This window comes from Falco naumanni, chromosome 17 (assembly GCF_017639655.2).
Source record: "Falco naumanni isolate bFalNau1 chromosome 17, bFalNau1.pat, whole genome shotgun sequence".
Taxonomy (NCBI): Eukaryota; Metazoa; Chordata; class Aves; order Falconiformes; family Falconidae; genus Falco; species Falco naumanni.
In genome coordinates, this window is record NC_054070.1 from 2,565,114 (window position 1) to 2,584,951 (window position 19,838).

The 19,838-nt window shown below is 45.8% G+C and overlaps 1 protein-coding gene across 1 annotated transcript; it reads right to left on the reverse strand.

The window, feature by feature from the left end:
- Nucleotides 1-543: 543 nt before the first annotated feature.
- LOC121098552 (endoplasmic reticulum-Golgi intermediate compartment protein 3-like) lies at nucleotides 544-15,017 on the reverse strand. The gene is given in 6 exon segments (XM_040616674.1): nucleotides 544-1,850; nucleotides 5,522-5,579; nucleotides 7,225-7,390; nucleotides 8,552-8,645; nucleotides 12,420-12,539; nucleotides 14,662-15,017. Coding segments are annotated over 5 exon segments (552 nt in total). The 5' UTR covers nucleotides 12,523-12,539; nucleotides 14,662-15,017; the 3' UTR covers nucleotides 544-1,719.
- Between the last annotated feature and the right edge of the window lie 4,821 nt (nucleotides 15,018-19,838).

The following is a 19,838-nucleotide window of genomic DNA, read 5'->3' on the forward strand; positions in this document are numbered from 1 at the left end:
CCAACAGCTCTAGAGGCAGTGCTGCCTGGCTTATGCTTGTCCTCAATTTAATTGGACAACACGTGTAAACCAATATGAATAAATTACATACTGGTTGCCACACAAACAAGTCTCAGTGACTTGAAAGATAATTTGGTCAGTACAACTATATCTGGCTGCATAATATCTGTGGAAGAGGGACTGAATTTCATTCGATTGGAGTTTATTAACTCAGAAATTGATGGTTCAAAATGGTGTCTCCCTTCCACTGAGGAAGGCTGCTTAGCCAGGGCTTCCAGAGGTATAGGAGGCTGGGAGAGACAGAGGGGAGATGGGGGGGCTGGAGGTGGGTGCGGAGCCCATGAGCTGCTGTACGTGTCCCTGCAGCAGCTGCAAAGCCACCGGACAACAGCGGTGGTGACGATGGCAGCCACTTAAACATGGCTGTCCACATGGTGGAGGTGACACTTTCATCCACTAATGGTTTCTGGAAGAGGCTCACAGTTGTTCTTTGGGCAGGGAGAGAGGAGCATCTTTGATTTAAAGAATCAGTCACCAATATTCGAGTGAGCGGAGGTTATCTTTATTCGGCAGTGCTGGGTGCCTGGGGGATCGCTCCAAAGTCATGCACCCCAAGGGAAACTTTCAGCCCCCTCTTTATACAAGTCACTCATGTATATTCATTAACTTTCCGGGAACTCATTAACATATCTCACACCTGGACAATTCGCACACTCCCATTCAAGGACCTAGCATATCCTCAAGTTAACAACATTAACATATCTTGTGCCTGGACAGTTAGCACACTCCCTATGTCACCCATTCAAGGATTTAGTACATCCTCAAGTCAACAATAAGGGTCTCCTCAGATAAACATGAGCACACCGTTCTATAAATAAATCATATATAGCCCATTATTCATTCTCCCCCTTTTCTAACAACTATTGTAAATTCTTTTACAACTATAAAAAAATCACTATGCCTATGATCATTCTTCGACAGCACCAAACAAAACATTGAAGTAATACACATATTAGTATTCCTAAAACTACTACAATGAGTATTATAACAAAAGCATGCTTTAACCATCATGTAAAATCTGAAACCTGTTCCATATCTTATGGATATCTGTTTCAATTTGATTACTCTGATCTACGTATACATCCAGTAATCATTTAATCCATCAGACTGGGAACAAGTGTTTCGCCCTGGGTTTCCAGGACATGCTCTCCCTGTCTTGCTTCGAGCTTTCCAACGACAGTTATTATCACTTTTATATATATCACTTTTAATAAATATTGTGGTGGTTAGGCTTAATATTTGTAAATCAAATCTGGGACCCAACTCGTATGTTTTATTATCAAATAGGCAATATCCTCCACCATCGTCTGGCTCTTTCCAAAAGTCTGGCCAGGTAGTCCATTTGTCATCGAGATAATTCCAGTTTTGGAAGGCCACCCCATACAGGGGTGTTATCAAGACTCCTTTAGGAAGAGAGGTACGTATCCAGCATTCCTTAGCTTTTGTAGCATTAACAATCATTTGCAATGTTTGAAGATGGGTATTGTTTACCCATGCTTCAGTTTCTGATATCTCTAGAACAGTTACAATTAAGATCAGAATAACTTTACACAAATGTCCCTGATCCTTTTTGACAGTCCATTGTGTCTCCGGAGATTTCTTTACGATCTAAAGAACCGTAGTCCCATGGGTCCTGCCAGGGTGACAGCCCATGATTTCTCAGTAGCCTTCTTTATCCAAGAGTAGTGAATCCAGGCTGGTTGTTCTCTTATCTTGACGGCGGTGAAGGTTGTCAGCAGCACCTGATAGGGTCCTTCCCACTTTTCTTCCAAAGGTTTCCCTGAAAATGTCTTTATATACACATAGTCACCAGATTTAAAGGAACGGACTAGTTAATCCAACCCTCTGGCCCTTGTTCCCAATGCTTGTTTATTTATGACTTTTAATTGTCCCTGGAGGGTCTTCACATATTCACACAAACATCCCTCCCCTAACTGCCTTAAATCTTCTCTGGCAAATTGTAACTGGTATGGTCTCCCATATAATATTTCAAAAGGGCTCAAATTCTCCTTTGTCCATATTCTTTAGTTTAGTTCATATTCTTAATGCCAAGGGAAGAGACTGTGGCCAAGTTAGATGTGTCTCTTGTCCTATTTTCGCTATCTGTTGTTTAATTAAGTGGTTTACTTTTCCACTTGCTTGAGGCCTGTAAGGGGTGTGTAATTGCCAATCTATTCCCAATACCGTACTCACTTGTATTATTTTGGCACAAAAAAAAGGGTAATAGCCCTATTTGATTGTCTTAAGACTTGGGAAGCTAAAAACTTCCTTTAGGTTGTCTTCAGATTTGGGGAATTCCTAGAATGTAACAACTGAAGTAGCGCTCTGTGTCTTGTTTGTTCTATATGTTGTCTTGTTACATGTTCAAAATTGGAGTTGGAAGAAAAAAAATAATATTCTGGTAATTCTAGGCAAATAGCTGAAAACTTATCACTCTGCTTAAGGCCAGAAAAAAATTAGAATCTGTTTTTTGGCAATTGTTCATTGAAACAACTTATTTGGTGTTGAACTTCAGTGAAAAGAATTTGTTACAGTTGTGGGAGCTGCTGGTCACCAGGAAAACATCCTGAAACCTTTAAAGTACAAACTAAGAAAACAGATAAGAATGCCAAATTCACCAAAATCTTTGTTGGGATGAGATTTGTTAGAACATCTAAACGTTTGAAGAAGGAGAAATGCAACCAAAAGTTAAAAATGATCAATTACTTGAAATCTTGAGCTTATCTTTAATTCAACAGAAAAGTGGAAAAGAGGACCTCCCTGAAGTAAAAGAAATCTCTAACCAGGTATATCTGGGAATAAATTCCAGGTAAGGCGAAAAATGCTTTACCTGCTACAGTAAAAATGATAAGCGGGAGGCCTGCCTAGTTCAGGTAAAAGAATATCCCTTGGTCAGCAGGGCTGGGGGGATATTGGCATAAAAACTGAAATAAAATACACTCTGTAGTCGTTCTACTAATGTAAATCTGTGTGTTTTGCCATGACAGTGACTTGTTACGGGATGTGCAGATGAAACTCTGCTTTGACAACGAAGTACAAGGAATAAGGTTGGTCAGGTGCCTCCTACCACAATCAAGGGCAAGACTGGGCTGGCCTCGGTGTTTGCCACCAAGAAAGATCTTGAGCTCTGCTGCTGGCTGCAACCCAGTAGGCGTTGAGCGGTGGGGACATGTGCCATGCCAGACCTTGATGTGAGGAATGGCCCCCTCTGTTATAAGAGGGTATCCAGGAAGGAAGAACATAAGAGGGCCCATTGAGGCACTGATTTGGAAACTGGAAACCGCCTGGCCGACCATGAGGCTAGATGAGCAGCAGAGAAAGTACAAAAGGAGGAACTATCCTTAATACCAGACGGTAAAATCCAAACTGTAAGTACAGATGAGGAGCCAAATTATTCTAAAGGAGACCTAAAGTTAATTCAGGACATGAAAGGTAAAATAAAATTAAATAAGTGGGCTTATTTGGCAGATGGCCGTATAGTGGTACCATCCAATTTAATATGGACCACAGCCCTAACAGAACATAATAAGAGTCATTGGGGAGCTGATATGTTATATAAAAGCCTAAATCAGAAATTGATAGGGTGAAACTTATATACTGTAATAAAACAACGTAATAATCCCAATGTAGCAAACAGAATAAAACTAGGGAACATTAGTAGAGGAAATTATCCAGGACAACAGTGGCAAGTTGATTTTTCCGAACTCCCAAGAAAAGGGGGGTACTGATATTTATTAGTTATGACTGATACGTTTTCAGGTTGGCCAGAAACTTCCCCTTGTTGAACAAACAAAACAAGAGAGGTAACGAAGGGATCGTTAAATGAAATTATCCCCCACTTTGGGGTTCCGGCAACAATCTCGTCAGAGAGAGGCTCACACTTTTGTGCCAAAATAATACTGTATGGGGTGGCCTCCCAAAACTGGAATTATCTCGATGACAAATGGACTACCTGGCCAGACTTTTGGAAAGAGCCAGACGATGGTGGAGGATATTGCCTATTTGATAATAAAACATACAAGTTGGGTCCCAGATTTGATTTACAAATATTAAGCCTAACCACCACAATATTTATTAAAAGTGATAATAACTGTCGTTGGAAAGCTTGAAGCAAGACAGGGAGAGCATGTCCTGGAAACCCAGGGCAAAACACTTGTTCCCAATCTGATGGATGGAATGATTAAACAGACATCCACGAGATATGGAACAAGGTGCAGATCCTGCATGAAATTACTAAAGACGATTTATCATGGAGTTTTAAAGTTATATGGGACAAACTGACTTCGTGGTTACCTAATTTGGAATGGTTAAAACATGCTTTTATTGTAATACTTATTGTAATAGTTTTAGGAATATTATGTGTATTACTTCAATGTTTTGTTTGGTGCTGTCAAAGAACGATCATAAGGCATAATGATTTTTTTGTAGTTGCAAAATGATTTGCAAAAGTTACTAGAAAAGGGGGGAATGAATGGTGAATGATGTGCCACTTATCTAAAGGATGATGTACTTATTTTTATCTAAAAGTTGGGAAACGTCCAAGGACCCTTATTGCTAACATGAGGGATGTACTAATTGCGAAGTCCTTGGGTTTGTCATCTTTAAAAAGGCTATCTGGTCCTAAGTTCCTGTTGTTTATACAACATGGCAAAGACAAGGAATTAAATCATGGTCACTAGCTTAGTGAGATATGTAAATGGGTTCCCGGAATTGTAATGAATATGTAAACGATTTCCCAGAAAGTTAATGAATAGGTCTGAGTTGCTGTATAAAGAGGGGACTGAAAAGTCCCCTTGGTGTGCATGACTTTGGTGGAGCGATCCCCCATGCACCCAGCGCTGGTGAATAAAGATAACCTCCTCCGCTCACTCGAATATTGGTGAATGATTCTTTAAATCAATCTAGTTGAAGATACCCCTGCTTCCTGCTGGGGGCTGGACTAGGGCACCTTTAAAGGTCCCTTCCAGCACAAACCATTCTACGATTCTGTAAACTACCACTGTCGTTCCAGCCACTGTGTATTTATATATACTTGAGGAAGTCGAAGTTCTTCATGACTGAAATTTTACTCTGAAAGTTCTGAATTGCCTTGAAATTCTCAAAAGCTTTTCTCCAAAACATCCCTTCCAGAGATACTGATATTCAGGTCCTGGACCCAACACCGTACCTGAGGTTGTTTTACAGCAGGGCAGCAAAGTTTTGTAGAACAAGTGAGGCCGAGAGACTGCCCAGACACATTCTCCTCCATGTTCTCCCAGACCCATGTGGCAGCACCTTCAGAGAACACTTTTCTATTCTTTCCCGATAGTTCTAAACATCTCTAACAAAATTTCACCAGTGTCCTCCCCCCTGAAGCAGTGCTGCTGTTACCACAGATAGCAATGCAAAGATGTTCAAAGGAAATGGTCTGAAACACTTGGAAGCTAAAGGTCACAATAAGCAGGAAAAGAAAATACTTTACCGTGTACATGAGACTGTTGGAAACTTTCTGCCGGTGCAAAGTGGAAATTTTCAGCTACCTGTAGGAGACAGTAATCTTTCATTAAAAGGCCTGAATTATATAAACAAAGCAGTCATACCGGCGGTTGGATTTTCAAATTTTTGTTTGAATAAGATAGACAATAAGCAACTCATTGTCATGGGTGACAATACCAGCAAATACTGTCCTAAAAGATATGAATTTCCCCTCTTCCTCACAGGCAGCCATGTGGAAAGCCATAATCACATACCGATGTTGACAACAACTGTTCTACGCAGAGTATTTTAGCGGACATAAAAATAAGAAGAAGGAATCAAGTCTAGTGGGAGGGAACCAACTGCTGCTGTAGGAAATATCAAAAGGTATCACAGAAACGGAGTGGAGAAAGTAGCTGGGAGGGTGAGCAGGCAGGGTAAGAAAACCCTTAATACAATAAACAACAGCGGTCCTATGTCTGCATCCATGAAAACAAGCTGTGTTCAAAAATAAAGCACTAAACCTACCTACCACCAAAAAAACCCCCACACTCCAAAATCTCCCAAAAGACAAAGGTTATTCAAATTTTAATCTTGAACATGATATAGATATTAGGTGTCAGTCCTCCCTGACACTCGCTAGCAATCATACACACCCTGCCCTGGAAGATTTCAATGCATCAAGCTCACCCGCTACATTACACCTGTGAATGTCCGTGCAAACCTATCGCACACGTTAACTGCAGACCCGATGAGAATGGAGATGTGCAAAAGTCCAAGTGCCTAACAAGGGCCCCCAGAAATTTCCCTAGTGACACCCACGCACCCTTGGACCCTTGCTACCCACAGCACTCCCCTTTGAATCTTTCCTGCTCACCACCTTTGTGGCACAGGGTCCTGTAATGGTTCAGCACCCATGATGATGTTCAAAACACGATGTCTGGCTTCATGAGCAAAAGGGTGGGGTATGTTTGGTTTTGGTTTTGTTTTTCAGAAATAAAAAATGTTGCCTCCAGGAATAGTACACAAAGATGTAAAAAAACCTCCAGATTTTGAAATAAAGTAGTAAAAAAAAAAAATTACCCTGGGCCTGACTGCTAGAATGTACTTGGGTACGTAACCTGCACATCCAAGTGTTTTGAGCTCGGTAACCTGCCAAATGACAGGGTAGTTACATAGTCATCTGGCGTATCTTGTACTACATTTTCATACACCAGTTGCAAAAAACATCTCTTTAAGCATCTTCAACCTTGACAACTCCAATAGTCTTGCTTCCACTGGTTTTCTAAAGAAGGGAACATTTCACTCCCTCCAGCACCTCTGCTGACAAGTTGTTGGTTGCTGTTATCTCCAGCACCCACCGGTGGTCTCTGTTTTGAGACTAGAAGGGCAGGTGGGACAACCTCACCTCAAAGAAGCTGCCTCTCCCCCTCCAGAAACCTCGGTAAAAAGACTCACTAGCTAGATGGTAGAAAAAGCTAAGCTTCTCCAGCCAGCCCACCTCATGAAATAGAGAACTAGCCCCTTCCCACCCTTTTCCTGACCCTCCTACTGAACCCCTCTACAGGCACAAGTACCTTGCTGAGCCCAGGGGTTATTACAGTCCTGTGAACACTTAAAGTTGGAAAAAGAAGAGCAGAATGCCCCGACTGTGCCTTCTGACGCTCATCACCACCATGCAACAGGCTCACGGCAAAACCCATCTCTCACCTTGTTGACCTCCAGGAAACCGTACACTCGGCAGCCCTCGTTCTTCTGCTCTTCCATTTTCTGGCTAAATCCTTCCCTCTTGCACTGCTCTACGCTCTCCGGGTTCTCAAAGGCCCAGCCTCGTCACCTGTATGCTTCTCTGACATCGTCACAAGTATTGCAGCACCTGCAAGAGCACAAACATCATCTTATCATCTTTACAGCGATAAAGAGACACTCCAGCTCAGGACTCAAATCCCTGGTGGATTTTATTTCAAAGCAGCAAACCTCAGAAACTGGACACTGAAAGGTGGTCTAATGCTCCTGAAGGCACTTGAGTTTCCTGACGTACTTTTTGAGATTTTGGCACGAGGATGCAAGCTGTTTTAATGCAGCGCTTAATTCTGAAGAGGGCTTTAGTTGTCCATTCAGACAGCCAAGTCCATTCTTGGCAAATAAATTTGCTGCAGAAATGACATTTGTTTCTGTGGGAAGTCTCCCACAGTTCTGAGCAGCTTGGAACTTCGCCATGCGAACACAGCATCTACCTGTTCCTATTCCTCCCTTCTTCCGTTTTTAGGGAAAGACTGCCAACATCGGAGGCAAGGTTAATGGCAAACTTTCTTCATTGCTCTGCTACCTCTGGACTCACCAGAGTCTCTATCACGCTCACCAGAAAAAACAATTGTCTGTCTCTGTTCCACGCTGTGCTGGACAAAACAAAAAGTTGAAGGCTGGAATCATGAATCCCTCAAGATGGAAACACCTCTGGGGAAGGATGCAACTTGACAGACGTGACAAACTAAGTTACTACAGAGACAATAATAGCAAAGGATAGTCCAGAACCTGTGGACTATCACGAATCCATTCTTACACAAATTTGCAGGTAGAAGGAATGAGAAACACGGAATGACACCCATCATTTGTCTGAGTGATAGGTGTCTGGTCTTTGCTCCCATAAGGATGCAAAGTCTGCAGCAGAAGCGAGAAGGCAAAGCCATAACTGGGTTTTATTCCAAGACAGCTCACAGAACTGTGAAATAATTTACACAGCTCCCCTCTGGACACCAAGTAATCCCAGAAAAGGTTCTGTTTGCTAAGATACAATCTTTGTGCTACTGCCCTTAAACAGGCATGCAGACAAAACACACAACCTAACTGTGCACGCTCTTAACAATCGTGAGCGCAGCACAGGCGTACTATAACACAACAGCTCTCACCATTCTCTGAACAGGTGCCTAGGAGGATTTCACTGCACGGACCTTCACAGACATTTTGGAAAAAAACCTCCAACACGTATGCCACATGAACTGTATCGATTCAAGCACTAAGAAGATGTAAAGGTTACCGAATGTCCTCTGACTCTGCCCCGTAACAGCTTTCACAGCAATTGGCATCCAAAGCATTTGGATCAAACACCTTTTCTTCTTCTTTCCCCAGTTCTAAGACAAAAGAGGATTCATAGTGACGAGGCACGTCTAGAAACACTACCTGGTACTTCTGCTCTACGCACAGAAACTGTTCTACACATGAAGGAAATGATTTTGTATCAGAATCTGTGCATCCTGCACCCGAAGCTCACCTGAAAGAATGCACAGGGCCTGTCGAGCTGCAAAATAAGATCAACAAGCAGAGTAGCGTTTGCCATCTGAAGAACACCCTCCATAGAGAGAACCAGCCACCTGTAAGCCTTGCCGGAGCGCCGATCAGATGTGACTTGCACAAAGGCTTTGTTAAAACTTTGTCTAAAGCAGACCCAAACAGCAAATTGCGACCGATACAGGACCTGTTACACAAACAACATTTTAAATAGCAGACAGCAGCGCATAGCGCATAATCCTGTCCCAAGATATGTAGGGAACACAGTTATATATTGCTGTGAAACTAGATCACAGTGGGAATCTCCCAAGTGGAAAACTGACACTCAGCTCTCCAGTACAACGATGCTGACAATGCACACACATTAACCACTGGCTTACTAGAAATCTCCAAGGAATTTCTATCTTTGTCATGATTTTACAATTCTGCAAGTGTCTGTGCCACCTGTGTGTTGAATGCACAGCCACAGTACAGCTGGGGCACAAATATGTTCTTAAATGCAGAAGGCTGCAGAGGGACTCTTTACAGAGGAGATGAGAGCTGGTGACAGCTGAAACCTGCCAAAGGGCAAGACATGCCTCCAGAAAACTCAAACAAGACCTTTGTTTTCCCAAAACAAATAAGAAAGGTCTGTAAACTTTGGAGTTCGGAATAAGTGAGCCAAGGAACTGCATGTCTAAAATTTTCAGAAACATGGGTTCTTATTGGAAGAGGCCCCTTAAAACCAGGCTGTTCCACTCACAAATCCTGAAGGACAGGACCAAGTCTGCTGGATTACAAAAGCCCTCTAAGGCTCACTGTCTAGGCACCGCCGCACTACCCTCTTACAAGCCTCAAAAAGGCGGCTTCTCTGATAACTAAGGTCGGGGCAGGTGATAAGTCACACACTGCTGAGGGCACAAAATGTTATCGGGACCCTCTTTGTTGAGATCGGGAGGTATAACAGGTGGACAGAAGTGAGTATTTAAGACATCTGTATTAGCCACAGGAAAAAAAGAGATTTTAATTAAGAAGTATGAAATATGCATGAAAATCAATCGTTAACCTCACTTTATGGTAGTTATGATCAAGCAAATAAAAAATTTTAGAAAAATGTACCCATTCTTAAACCACTGTATGAGACTTGCTTTCTACAGCTTACAACATTCAAACAAATTGAGAGTACAATTAAGAATTCAACCAGTATGGGTTTTGATCCTGTAATTACACTAAAAGATAGCATCGGGAAGAATGCAGCTTAATAATTCCTATGCTTTGCCAAAGCCATGATTCCTGCCATTTGAAGAACACCTGTACAACACACGGAGTCTTTCAAGATACAGCAACTAGTAACAGCTTTCTGAATGCAATCGGTAGCTGCCTGTCGAGTTATCTCAGAGAGCACCCAGAGGTACTGCACACAGCTTGGATACTATAAAGAAACTGCAGTACATAAAACCCCACATGCAAAGTTTTGTGCTGTTAACATGGTCCTCGACTTGCATGCAGATATGACACCTGACGCTGGAAAACTCGGTCCATGTTAAAAGGAAACGAAACAGTAAATAAAAATAAAAAAAAAAAATTCAATTCTCTATCGCCATCCAGGGGAAATTAATGAGATGACACCCCAGCACAGAATGCAACCTACCATAGAAATCATTAAGCTATTAACTATTTTAATGTAACTATGATCAGGAAAAGCCTCCACATACCGCTCCATAATATTTAGGTATGCTTTACTAAATTTAAGGTTAATGTTAAATAAAATGTATTTTTAACTAAGAAATTTAAAGTGCCGAAGCAGCTAAGTGGCAGAACCAGGCCCCGTCCCTAGCATAGCCCTAATCCAAGGCTGGTTTAAAACCCAGTCCAGTTAATCAGTGGGAGAACAGAGAAGCAACAGATGATCAATCTGTGGACACGCGTGCTTTCAGAAACACAGGCAGTTTTGGAAAAATTGGTGCATGTGAATAGGAACTGCTCTTTCAAAGACTAAGCGCGCTTGAAGGAGCCTGTGAGTTAAAGCAGGCAGAAAGAAGATCACGATCCAAGGAGGAGCTTGGAACCGAGGCAGAGACTGGAACCAAGCAGGTGAATCAACTGGGACAGAGTCAGGTGATGGATTCACAGAACTGACAGGACCAAAAGAAACTCCTAAAAACTTCAGACATTGACTAATGATCTGATAAGCGTATATAACCTACGCTGTATCCCTTGGTTCTCTGTCACCCACGGGGGTGGTGGCCCAGCTCTGAGTCATGACTAAAGCCCAGCGGTAACCACGTCTGTGTGGATTTTTCCTTTACCAGACAATACTGCTGTAGTTGCCATTTAAATAACTGACTGAACATCAAGTGTTACTAACAGAAACTGATAATCATAGAGTTTCACAAAGGTGGGTGGACACTTCCAATCTAACTTGCCACACGTGTGGTGGAAATCAAACTCGCCATATCCTTTTTCCAGACAGCAGAAGAAATTGCTCGTTGCATGCAGTGCAATTTGATCGCTTTCAAAATGCCTCTCCTGGATGAGACACTTTGCTCCCTGCAAGTTTCTCTTCCTCTCCATTGATAATATAATGAGCGAGAGCAACCGGTTCAGACCTAGTAACCCCAGTGGAGGCTGGCAACACAAGTAAGGCAGGAGGCCCATATGTGGAAACAGAGAATTGGGTACAAAAATGCAGGGTTTGACCCCAGACATTACATTTGTCACGCCACAGCCTCTGAATACAGAAAGGCTGCTAAAATGACACAACAGTAAGAACGCCATCACCTCACTTCTGTGACACCAGAAGGTCTCGTACCTACCCACTGTTCAGTTCTTGGCTTAGTTTAGCCTTTCAGCTTTAAGAACAGAAAAGCTAAATCTGTGTTACAACAAATCAGCAACTTTAGTTCATGCCAATACACAGAACTACACTATCTCCCAGAACAGATAACAAGGACCTCACGTTTTAGAAAGACAAAGTCTCGCAGTATTACCGTTAGACTGCAACACTACCAGAATCGTTCCCGGTTTGTATTAAAGTAGAACAGTAAGCCATAACATGTCAAAAAATACAGAGGAGAGGTTTATGTAGCCAAGGACCACTTACTCCAACTCGTAACTGATAAATCAACTGAAATCTATTAATCAGGTATGCATTAACACACACAAAGCAAACATAGTAAGACACAAGTTTAGGCTTAAGGGTCAAGTCAGCGGAGCCTTCCCTGGAGAGAGGCTCTTTCCTCTAACCAGCTCGTCCCGTTTCTCAGCCTCCTAGGATTTAAAAATGCAACCAAAGTCAAGTTTTGCCAGAGCAGCTGCTTGATTTCTAGTAGGAAAAGCCTATTCACTCAGCAGCTTTGCTCCTGAAATGCATCAATGAGTCCTTGTCCCAATTTCAGAGGGACCAGGCAAAGACTTGCTTCGCAAAAGTACCGAGTATAACGTATATACACACACACAGGAGCTTGTCTGATCTGCCAGTGTAATAGACTTGTGTCCTATAAACTTGTCAATAGTTTGTGGTGTTTAAAACGCTGTGAATTCAGCCGTCCCTTGTTCCCATGAATCTCATAGCAGGCATACGGTGATGGAAAGGCTGTGAGAGCATCCATCCAAGAATGACAGAATAGCATCTTTACCGCATCTCTCTGCTTCTGGAGTCACACGACTGGCAGCTTTATCCAAGCGCTGTTTAAACGGCTTGTGCTCTACGTCCTGCTGAGGCTCTCCTGCTCCGTCCATGGCATCGATGCTCAAATCTGAAAGCAGCGAGCAAGGAAAGTGGTCTATGAACACACATTTGTTATGGCCTGTGGCAAGCCGAGGAAGTGAAAAGACAGAATCTTTCGGCCAGCAGGGTAAGAACGTGCCAAACCGGGAGAGCATGTACAGCTAGTGTCAAGTGACTGACAGGGAATAAAACACACGGTGCAACACCCTAAACGGCCCTCCCAGGTACGGGGTTTGGTTTGGTGTCCCAGAAGGACCGTTTCCAACTTCCAAGAAAGCGTTACCCTGAAAGGTAGACGTGCTTAAGGCAAAAAGCCAAAAGCAAACCCCTCAAAGCCCAGAACCATTTTCAGGAACACAGGAGTTAAGCCTAAAATTGGTTGAAAACTGCCTCCTACCTCTTCCCCTACCACCTTCCCCCCTTCAACATCAGCACATTTCCTTGTGATACCTTTTCACAAAAAACATTGAGGTCTGTCGTATCGGCTTGGTGCCGAAGCACCACGATGCGCTTGCTGGCTACATGCTCTCTTAGAAGGCTCATAGCTTCTTCACACACAACAGCCGAGGCTTCCAGTCTCTCCGGCCTTCCCACACCCTGTGAAACGTGAGGAAGGCAAAATAACATCACAGGGGATCAGGAGGAAGTCAAGATGCACTACATTCAGAGCCCAACGCATTACCCAGAGGAATTACCACAGCAGAAGAGGCAGGTAGACAGGCAGACAACGTGCACGGCAGCAATACCCAGTCAGACTTGCAGGACTTCCAGTCACTTTATCCCGCAACTTAGTTTTGAATTTAGTTAAAAGGTAATCAGATTCTTAATGCTCATTCTGCTTTTATAACTTCTGGAGAAAGGCTAAGATGTGGCATTGGTATTACAGTCAAAATTCAAGTACAAAATTCACGGCAAAGCTGTGCCTTGCCAAGTGACTTCCCAAGCAGGCTCTGGAGCCTCTCAACGAGACAGTCAAGTCTGGAGTCCCAAGGGAACTCTGTGCCAGCTCCGTCAGTGCGACTGAGCTCTCTGACAAGTACACCGCCATACAGAAATGCAAATCGGTTTATGCCTCGGGCTCATTTACAATCTAGAAAAATAATACTGCCCGACCGGACACGCTGGTTTAAGCGCCCAGCGGGCCTGGCTGTGTAACCACGAGGGACCAACAATTCCTCCCCGGCTGTTGCCCAAGCAGCAGCGCAGCACTCGGCAGCAGCGGGCACACGGAGCCTCGTGGGCCCTCGGCAAGTACAAAAGCTATCCCTCCGCAGTCAGCGGGCCGACTCACGAGCACAAGGCACACGTGGAAAAGTAACATCTAGACTGACCTTCAGCTGAGCTCCCCTTGATCTGTCAACGTACAATTCCGGATAAACCTAGATACAAAGAAAAAACAAAAGAGCCCCGTTTCACTGGGAAGCAAATCCAAAGGCCTCGTCCCCTCAGCTGCTCCGGCCCAGGAGCTGACTATCACGACACAGGATCAGCGAGACACCCGGGCTGCTGCCTCCCGACCCTCCCCGGTAGCTAAGCGCTTGCCGTCTGTAATACTTTTTAGAGAAAACAACAATGGGGAGGGGGAGGCGGAGTCCGCCGCCGGCTTGCTTTTCCTCCCCTTGCCCGCTCGCAGGGGCTGAAGAGGCTCCTGAGCCGCCCCCCGCGGCAGCGTTACCGCAGGCCCCAAGGCAGCCCCAGCCCGCTGCCACGGCCCCGGCCGGCGGCTGGGGGAAAGACAAAGCCCCGCGCAGAGCTGCGGCGGCTGCCCGGGCACCCGGAGGCGGCGGGGGGGCGGCAGGGCGCCGCGGGCCGACCCCCCTCCCGGGCCCCGCCGCCACAAGGGAGCACCGGGGCCGCCCCGCCGCCGCTCCTCACCTCCTCGCTGAAGTAGCGGCGTAGCTCCGAGAAAAAAAAAGGCAGCACCGTGAGGAGGCCGCTGACCACCGTCACTGCCGGGGAGACGAGAACCGCCGGCAGCCCCGCCGGTCCCGGGCCGGGCCGCCCGCCTCAGCCCGCCCGCCGCCGGCATCAGGCGCTCCCTGCCGCGGCCGAGCGCCGGCCCGCCACGTCCCGCCCCGGTCGGCCGCTGCCCGACGGCCACGCCCGGGCTCGCCCCCCGGCCCCCGGCCGCCCTCAGACCGACCGCTCACCCAGCGCGCCGCCGCACGTCCCGGCCCGAAAGGCTCCCGGGGTCCCGGGTAAGCCCCGCACCGCCACCGCCGCTCCAGCGCGCCGCGCGGGCCGGAAATGAACCCACCTTCCGGGGCCGGGCCCGGCCCGCCGCCGGCTCCGCCCACGCCCGCCGGCTCCGCCCACGCCCGCCGGTCCCGGCCCCGCCCCGCCGGGCAGCGCGGCCCGGAGCCGGCCGAGGAGGGGCTGGGGCTCCCGTTCTGCGTCGGGCCGGGAAGGGGCTCGGTGCCGCCGCGGGCTCCTCTGAGCCGGCCCTCGTGTCTTTGCGGGCTTGGTGGAGCGCTTCTGCCATCTGGCGAGAAAAAATTGCGTAATGCAGCCGCCGGGTTGGTGAGCGCTGCTGCCATCTAGCGAAAAAATGTGGGTACTGCAGCAGCGGGATTGGTGGAGCGCTGCTGCCATCTAGCGAAAAATACTTGGGTACTGCAGCCGCACGGTTGGTGGAGCGCTGCTGCCATCTGGCGGCCAAACATTGGTACCAGACCACGGGGCTCGAATGCGTGTCCTCCGAGCGGGAAAGATTCTACCGACGGCGTGACGCGAACCCCTGTCGTTGCAGTCGAGCCACTTCTCCGCACACGCTGCCCTTAGTTTGACCGAAACGCTACTGGGCATCCGTAAAAGCGGATTTTGTAATACGCATACGTAGCCACAAACCGCGCCCCTAGGCGTCAAGCCGATTCCACACATACGCTGCCCTCAGTTTTCCAAGAAACGCGACTGCGCACGCGTAAAATCCTATGTGATAATACGCATACACATCCACAAACCCCGCCCCTACGCGTCAAGCCGATTCTACGCATGCGCTGCCCTTAGTTTTGCCAAAAACGATTCTGCGCACTCATAAAGGGCGATTTCGTAATGCACATGTGCCGCCGGAAACCGCGCACCACGGTGTCAAACCCACTTTACGCATGTGCAGCCCTTAGTTTTCAAAGAAACTCCACTACGCATGCGTAAAAGCCGATGACGTCATGCACATGCGCCACTGGAAATCAAGCGCCTCGGCGTCAAGCCCATTCTGCGGATGAGCAACCATGAGTTTTGCCAGTAATGAGACTGCACATGCGAAAAAGCAGATTACGTAACGCGCATGCGCGGTAGGAAACCACGCCCCGCGGGGTAAAGCCCCTTCTGCTCATGCGCTGCCCTTAGTTTGCCTGTAATGATATTGCGCATGCGTATTAGGGTTAGGGTTAGGGTCGGGGTTAGGGTTAGGGTCGGGGTTAGATTTCAGGTTAGGGTTAGGTTAGGTTTAGTGTTAGGCTTAGGGTTAGGGTTAGGCCTCTTAGGGTTAGGCCTTTCTTAGGGTTAGGGTTAAGGTTAGATTTAGGGTTAGGTTTAGGGTTAAGGTTAGGATTAGGCTAAGGGTAAGGTATAGGTGTAGGGTTAGGGTTAGGGATAGTTTTAGACGTGTTTTAGGGTTAGGGTTAGGGTGTTGGTTAGGGTTAGGTTTATGTTAGGGTTAGGGTTAGGGTTAGGGTTAGATTTCGGGTTAGGGTTAGGGTTAATGTTTGGGTTAGATTAGGTTTAGTGTTAGGCTTAGGGTTAGGGTTAGGCCTCTTAGGGTTAGGTTGAAGGTTAGATTTAGGGTTAGGGTTAGGATTAGGCTAAGGGTAAGGGATAGGGTTAGGGTTTGGGTTAGGGTTAGATTCAGGGTTTGGGTTAGGGTTAGGGTTAGGGTTAGATTTCGGGTTAGGGTTAGGGTTCAGGGTTAGGGTTAGGATTAGGGTTAGGGTTTGGTTAGTGTTAGGGTTAGGGTTAGATTTCGGGTTAGGTTTAGGGTTCAGGGTTAGGGTTAGGATTAGGGTTAGGGATGGTTTCAGATGCGTGTTAGGGTTAGGGTTAGGGTTAGTGTGAGGCTTAGGGTTAGGGTTAGTGTTAGGGTTTGGGTTAGGTTTAGGGTTAGCGTTGGGGTTTGTGTTAATGTTCCTGTTAGGGTTAGGGTTAGGTTTAAAGTGAGGATTAGGAACATGACATGCACATCTTAGGGTTAGAGTTCGGGTTAGGGTTAGGGTTAGGGTTTGCGTAAGGATTAAGGTTAGGGTTAGGGGTAGGGTTAGGTTAGGGTTAGGGTTAGGGTTAGGGGTAGGGTTAGGGTTAGGCCTCTTAGTGTTAGGGTAAGGCTTAGGGTTAGTGTTTAAAGTTAGGTTTAGGGTTAGGGTTAGGGTTAGTGTTAGGGTTTGGGTTAGGTTTAGGGTTAGGTACATGCCATGCACAGCTTAAGGATAGAGTTCAGGTTAGGGTTAGGTTTATTGTTAGAGTTAGGGTTAGGATTAGGCTTAGGGTAAGGTATAGGGATAGGGTTAGGGTTAGGGATAGTTTTAGACGTGTTTTAGGGTTAGTGTTAGGGTCTTGGTTAGGGTTAGGGTTATGTTAGGGCTAGGGTTAGGGTTATGCAGGAGCGGGCTGGAAACTAGGACCATGCATGGCAATCAGTTAGCTGAGGGGAATGTTCTCGAGCTTGTCTAGACAACAATTAACATGATGAGATGTTTACAGAGCACAGGGGAGTGGGGGACAGATGGCGCCAAGGGTGGCGCCAAGGAAAGGTAACACCTTTCTGTTAATTTATGGTAGTTAACCACCAATCAGGGATTGCCTAGTATGCAATGCTTAGCTTCAAGAACCAATCTGTTTAAAACACGCAGCTTCTGAAAGTGTATAAAACCTCGTGCTTCTGTACAATAAATTGACATTTGCTTGCATCAAGCTGCGTCCCGTCTCTTCATTCGCCGCAAATTGGTGACCCCGACGTGATGCGTTTAAGGATCTGATGTGAAGGGCTCTCGAATCGCCTATCTGAGCGACTTGCAGCGAATCCCACAGATCTTTGAATGAACCGCTGAAAGGAAGCAGGAGCCGGCCTGAAATCCCTCCGGAGTTGAGAGGTGAGCTGTGGGAAATCCGTAATGGGGAATCAGGCTTCGTCCCCAGAAAGAGACGTATATGGACTCATGAAGGGTCTTCTAGTCAGATCAGGGAGTCCGTGCCTCAGTCTCCTCAAATGGTGACCCCTATGGTGGTGTTCCAAAGCCTTGGAAGAATAAGGACAGAAAAAAGACAGCTCGTGGAAGAGGGCTGTGTTCCAGAGGAGACGGCTTGGCTGAACGATCGTCTTGCTGTCTGGACCAGGCGGACAACCTAAACCCCGAGGATAACACCTGTATTCATCGAGACAGGTGAGCAGCCAAGAAACTTTAGAGACTTTGAAAGAATGAAAGTGTGCACATACAGCAGCCGATTGTATGATGCTGCTGCAGAGGGGAACTCCGTGTCGGGAATGCATTTAGCATCTTGGTGGCAAATTCTGACTACTCTTTGCCAAGTGTGGACTAATTCTACTAACGGTGCTAAACCAGAGGAAGCTGTAAATTCCACCGACAGCGCGACTCTTCTCAAGACACCGTCAGTGATGGCGATTATGTCCACACCTCCTCTGCCCCCAAAGCTTCTGTCACTGATTGCAGCGACCCTCACAACACAGGACCAAGCACGGGAACAGGACAACTCGGACAATGATTCCATTGACACTGATAAACCTTTTGATCCAGGTCCTATAGATCTGGAAAAGGAGCTAGACCTTTCCCCCACCCCCTTGTCTCTCCTGATGCATTGATTGTATTTTTGGGGAGGGTGAAAGGGAGTCTGAGGGATTGGTGGCAGGAATGCAAGTGGGAAACACTTCAGTGATGGGTTTTGGGAGTCGCTATGGCATGTTCAGTATTTTGTCAGACAAATCAACCTGCAGAGTGGCAGCCTGTGCAATACGAGGCTGTTAAAGAGTTAAGCAAAGCAGTGCAGGAAGGGAGGATTCATAATACATTTGCTATGTCCCTTCTTGAAGTGATGGCAGAGCCTTATACACTCACACTGCATGATTGGAAGTCATTGCTTTGTATGGTACTAACTGATACAGTATATGATGTGGTTATTTGATTTTTGTGAGCTAAATGTAGTGGCCTTGACTAAAAACCTTAATCAGGGAATTGCTGTTAACTATGAGCAGTTGGCTGGAGAAAATAACTGTGCCGATTCTGTAACTCAGGCAAGGTATCCCAGGGACAACTGTTTGCAAATGAATGAGATGGCTATTAAGGCAGTCAGGATGCGGGAGTCTTGCAGGGTCCTAGAGAGTCACTAACTGTAATACTAAATTGATTGATTGGCTTCAGAATATTTTGCAACAAGTCGAGCAGGAGGAAGCTCAAGGGTTGCTTTTAAAACAACTAGCTGTGATAATGCCAATGAAAATTGTAAATGGGCAACTTTCACAATCGCAACCCCAACATGTGTCAAGTGATTGTAACGCAGAACTCACAGCAGACTGTAACTCTCAGGCTGAGTTCTGGAATGCAGCATAACAGATTTTTGCTTCTCTAATCTCTTCTGTAAGAATAGTACACGCTCTTAACTTGCTTAGTAAATTAGGCTGCTAGCTTGCTAAACAAAGTAATACTACAAATACTGTTGTTTTTTTTTTTTCTGGTTTATTAACAGATGTTGATTCTGTCCCATCATATGTTGCTACAGAACCGAGTTGCTATTGATTTTTATTATTAGCACAGGGACACAAGTGTGAAGACTTTGATAGGATGTGTTACGTGAATCTGAGTGACCACTGTGAATTAATTTACAAAAGTATACAAAACTCAAAAGCCTTAAAACAAAGATCTGCAACAGAGCTAGGGGCGGGATGCCTTTGGTCTCTTCTCACGGCTGGGAAACTTTGGGCCATGACTCAAAAGTATTACAGGATTTATTATAATTATCACCTTAACCACCTTAGTGATGTTTGCCTTATGTCTCCCATGCCTTTTTTTTCCTGTATTCAGTGTTTAGTTGATTGTAACATAAAGCAGGTCATGGTCACCCAGCTACACACCCTCTTTGCCTCATCGCAATTAACAAGCAAAAAAGAGGATAGAGAATGTCTGAAGAGAGAGATAGGAGAGGAAACTGGAGAACATTTGACCTAACAAGAGATGAGAAAACAACTAGGTATTGTGAAGGAGAATAGGAAAGATAAACATGGTTATCTAGTGTTTAATAGGTGTCTGCATGCTTGTAGAGATATATAGCTGTGTAACTGCATGAATGATTCCTGCCCTGAGCCTGGTGGCGCATACAGCTGCGG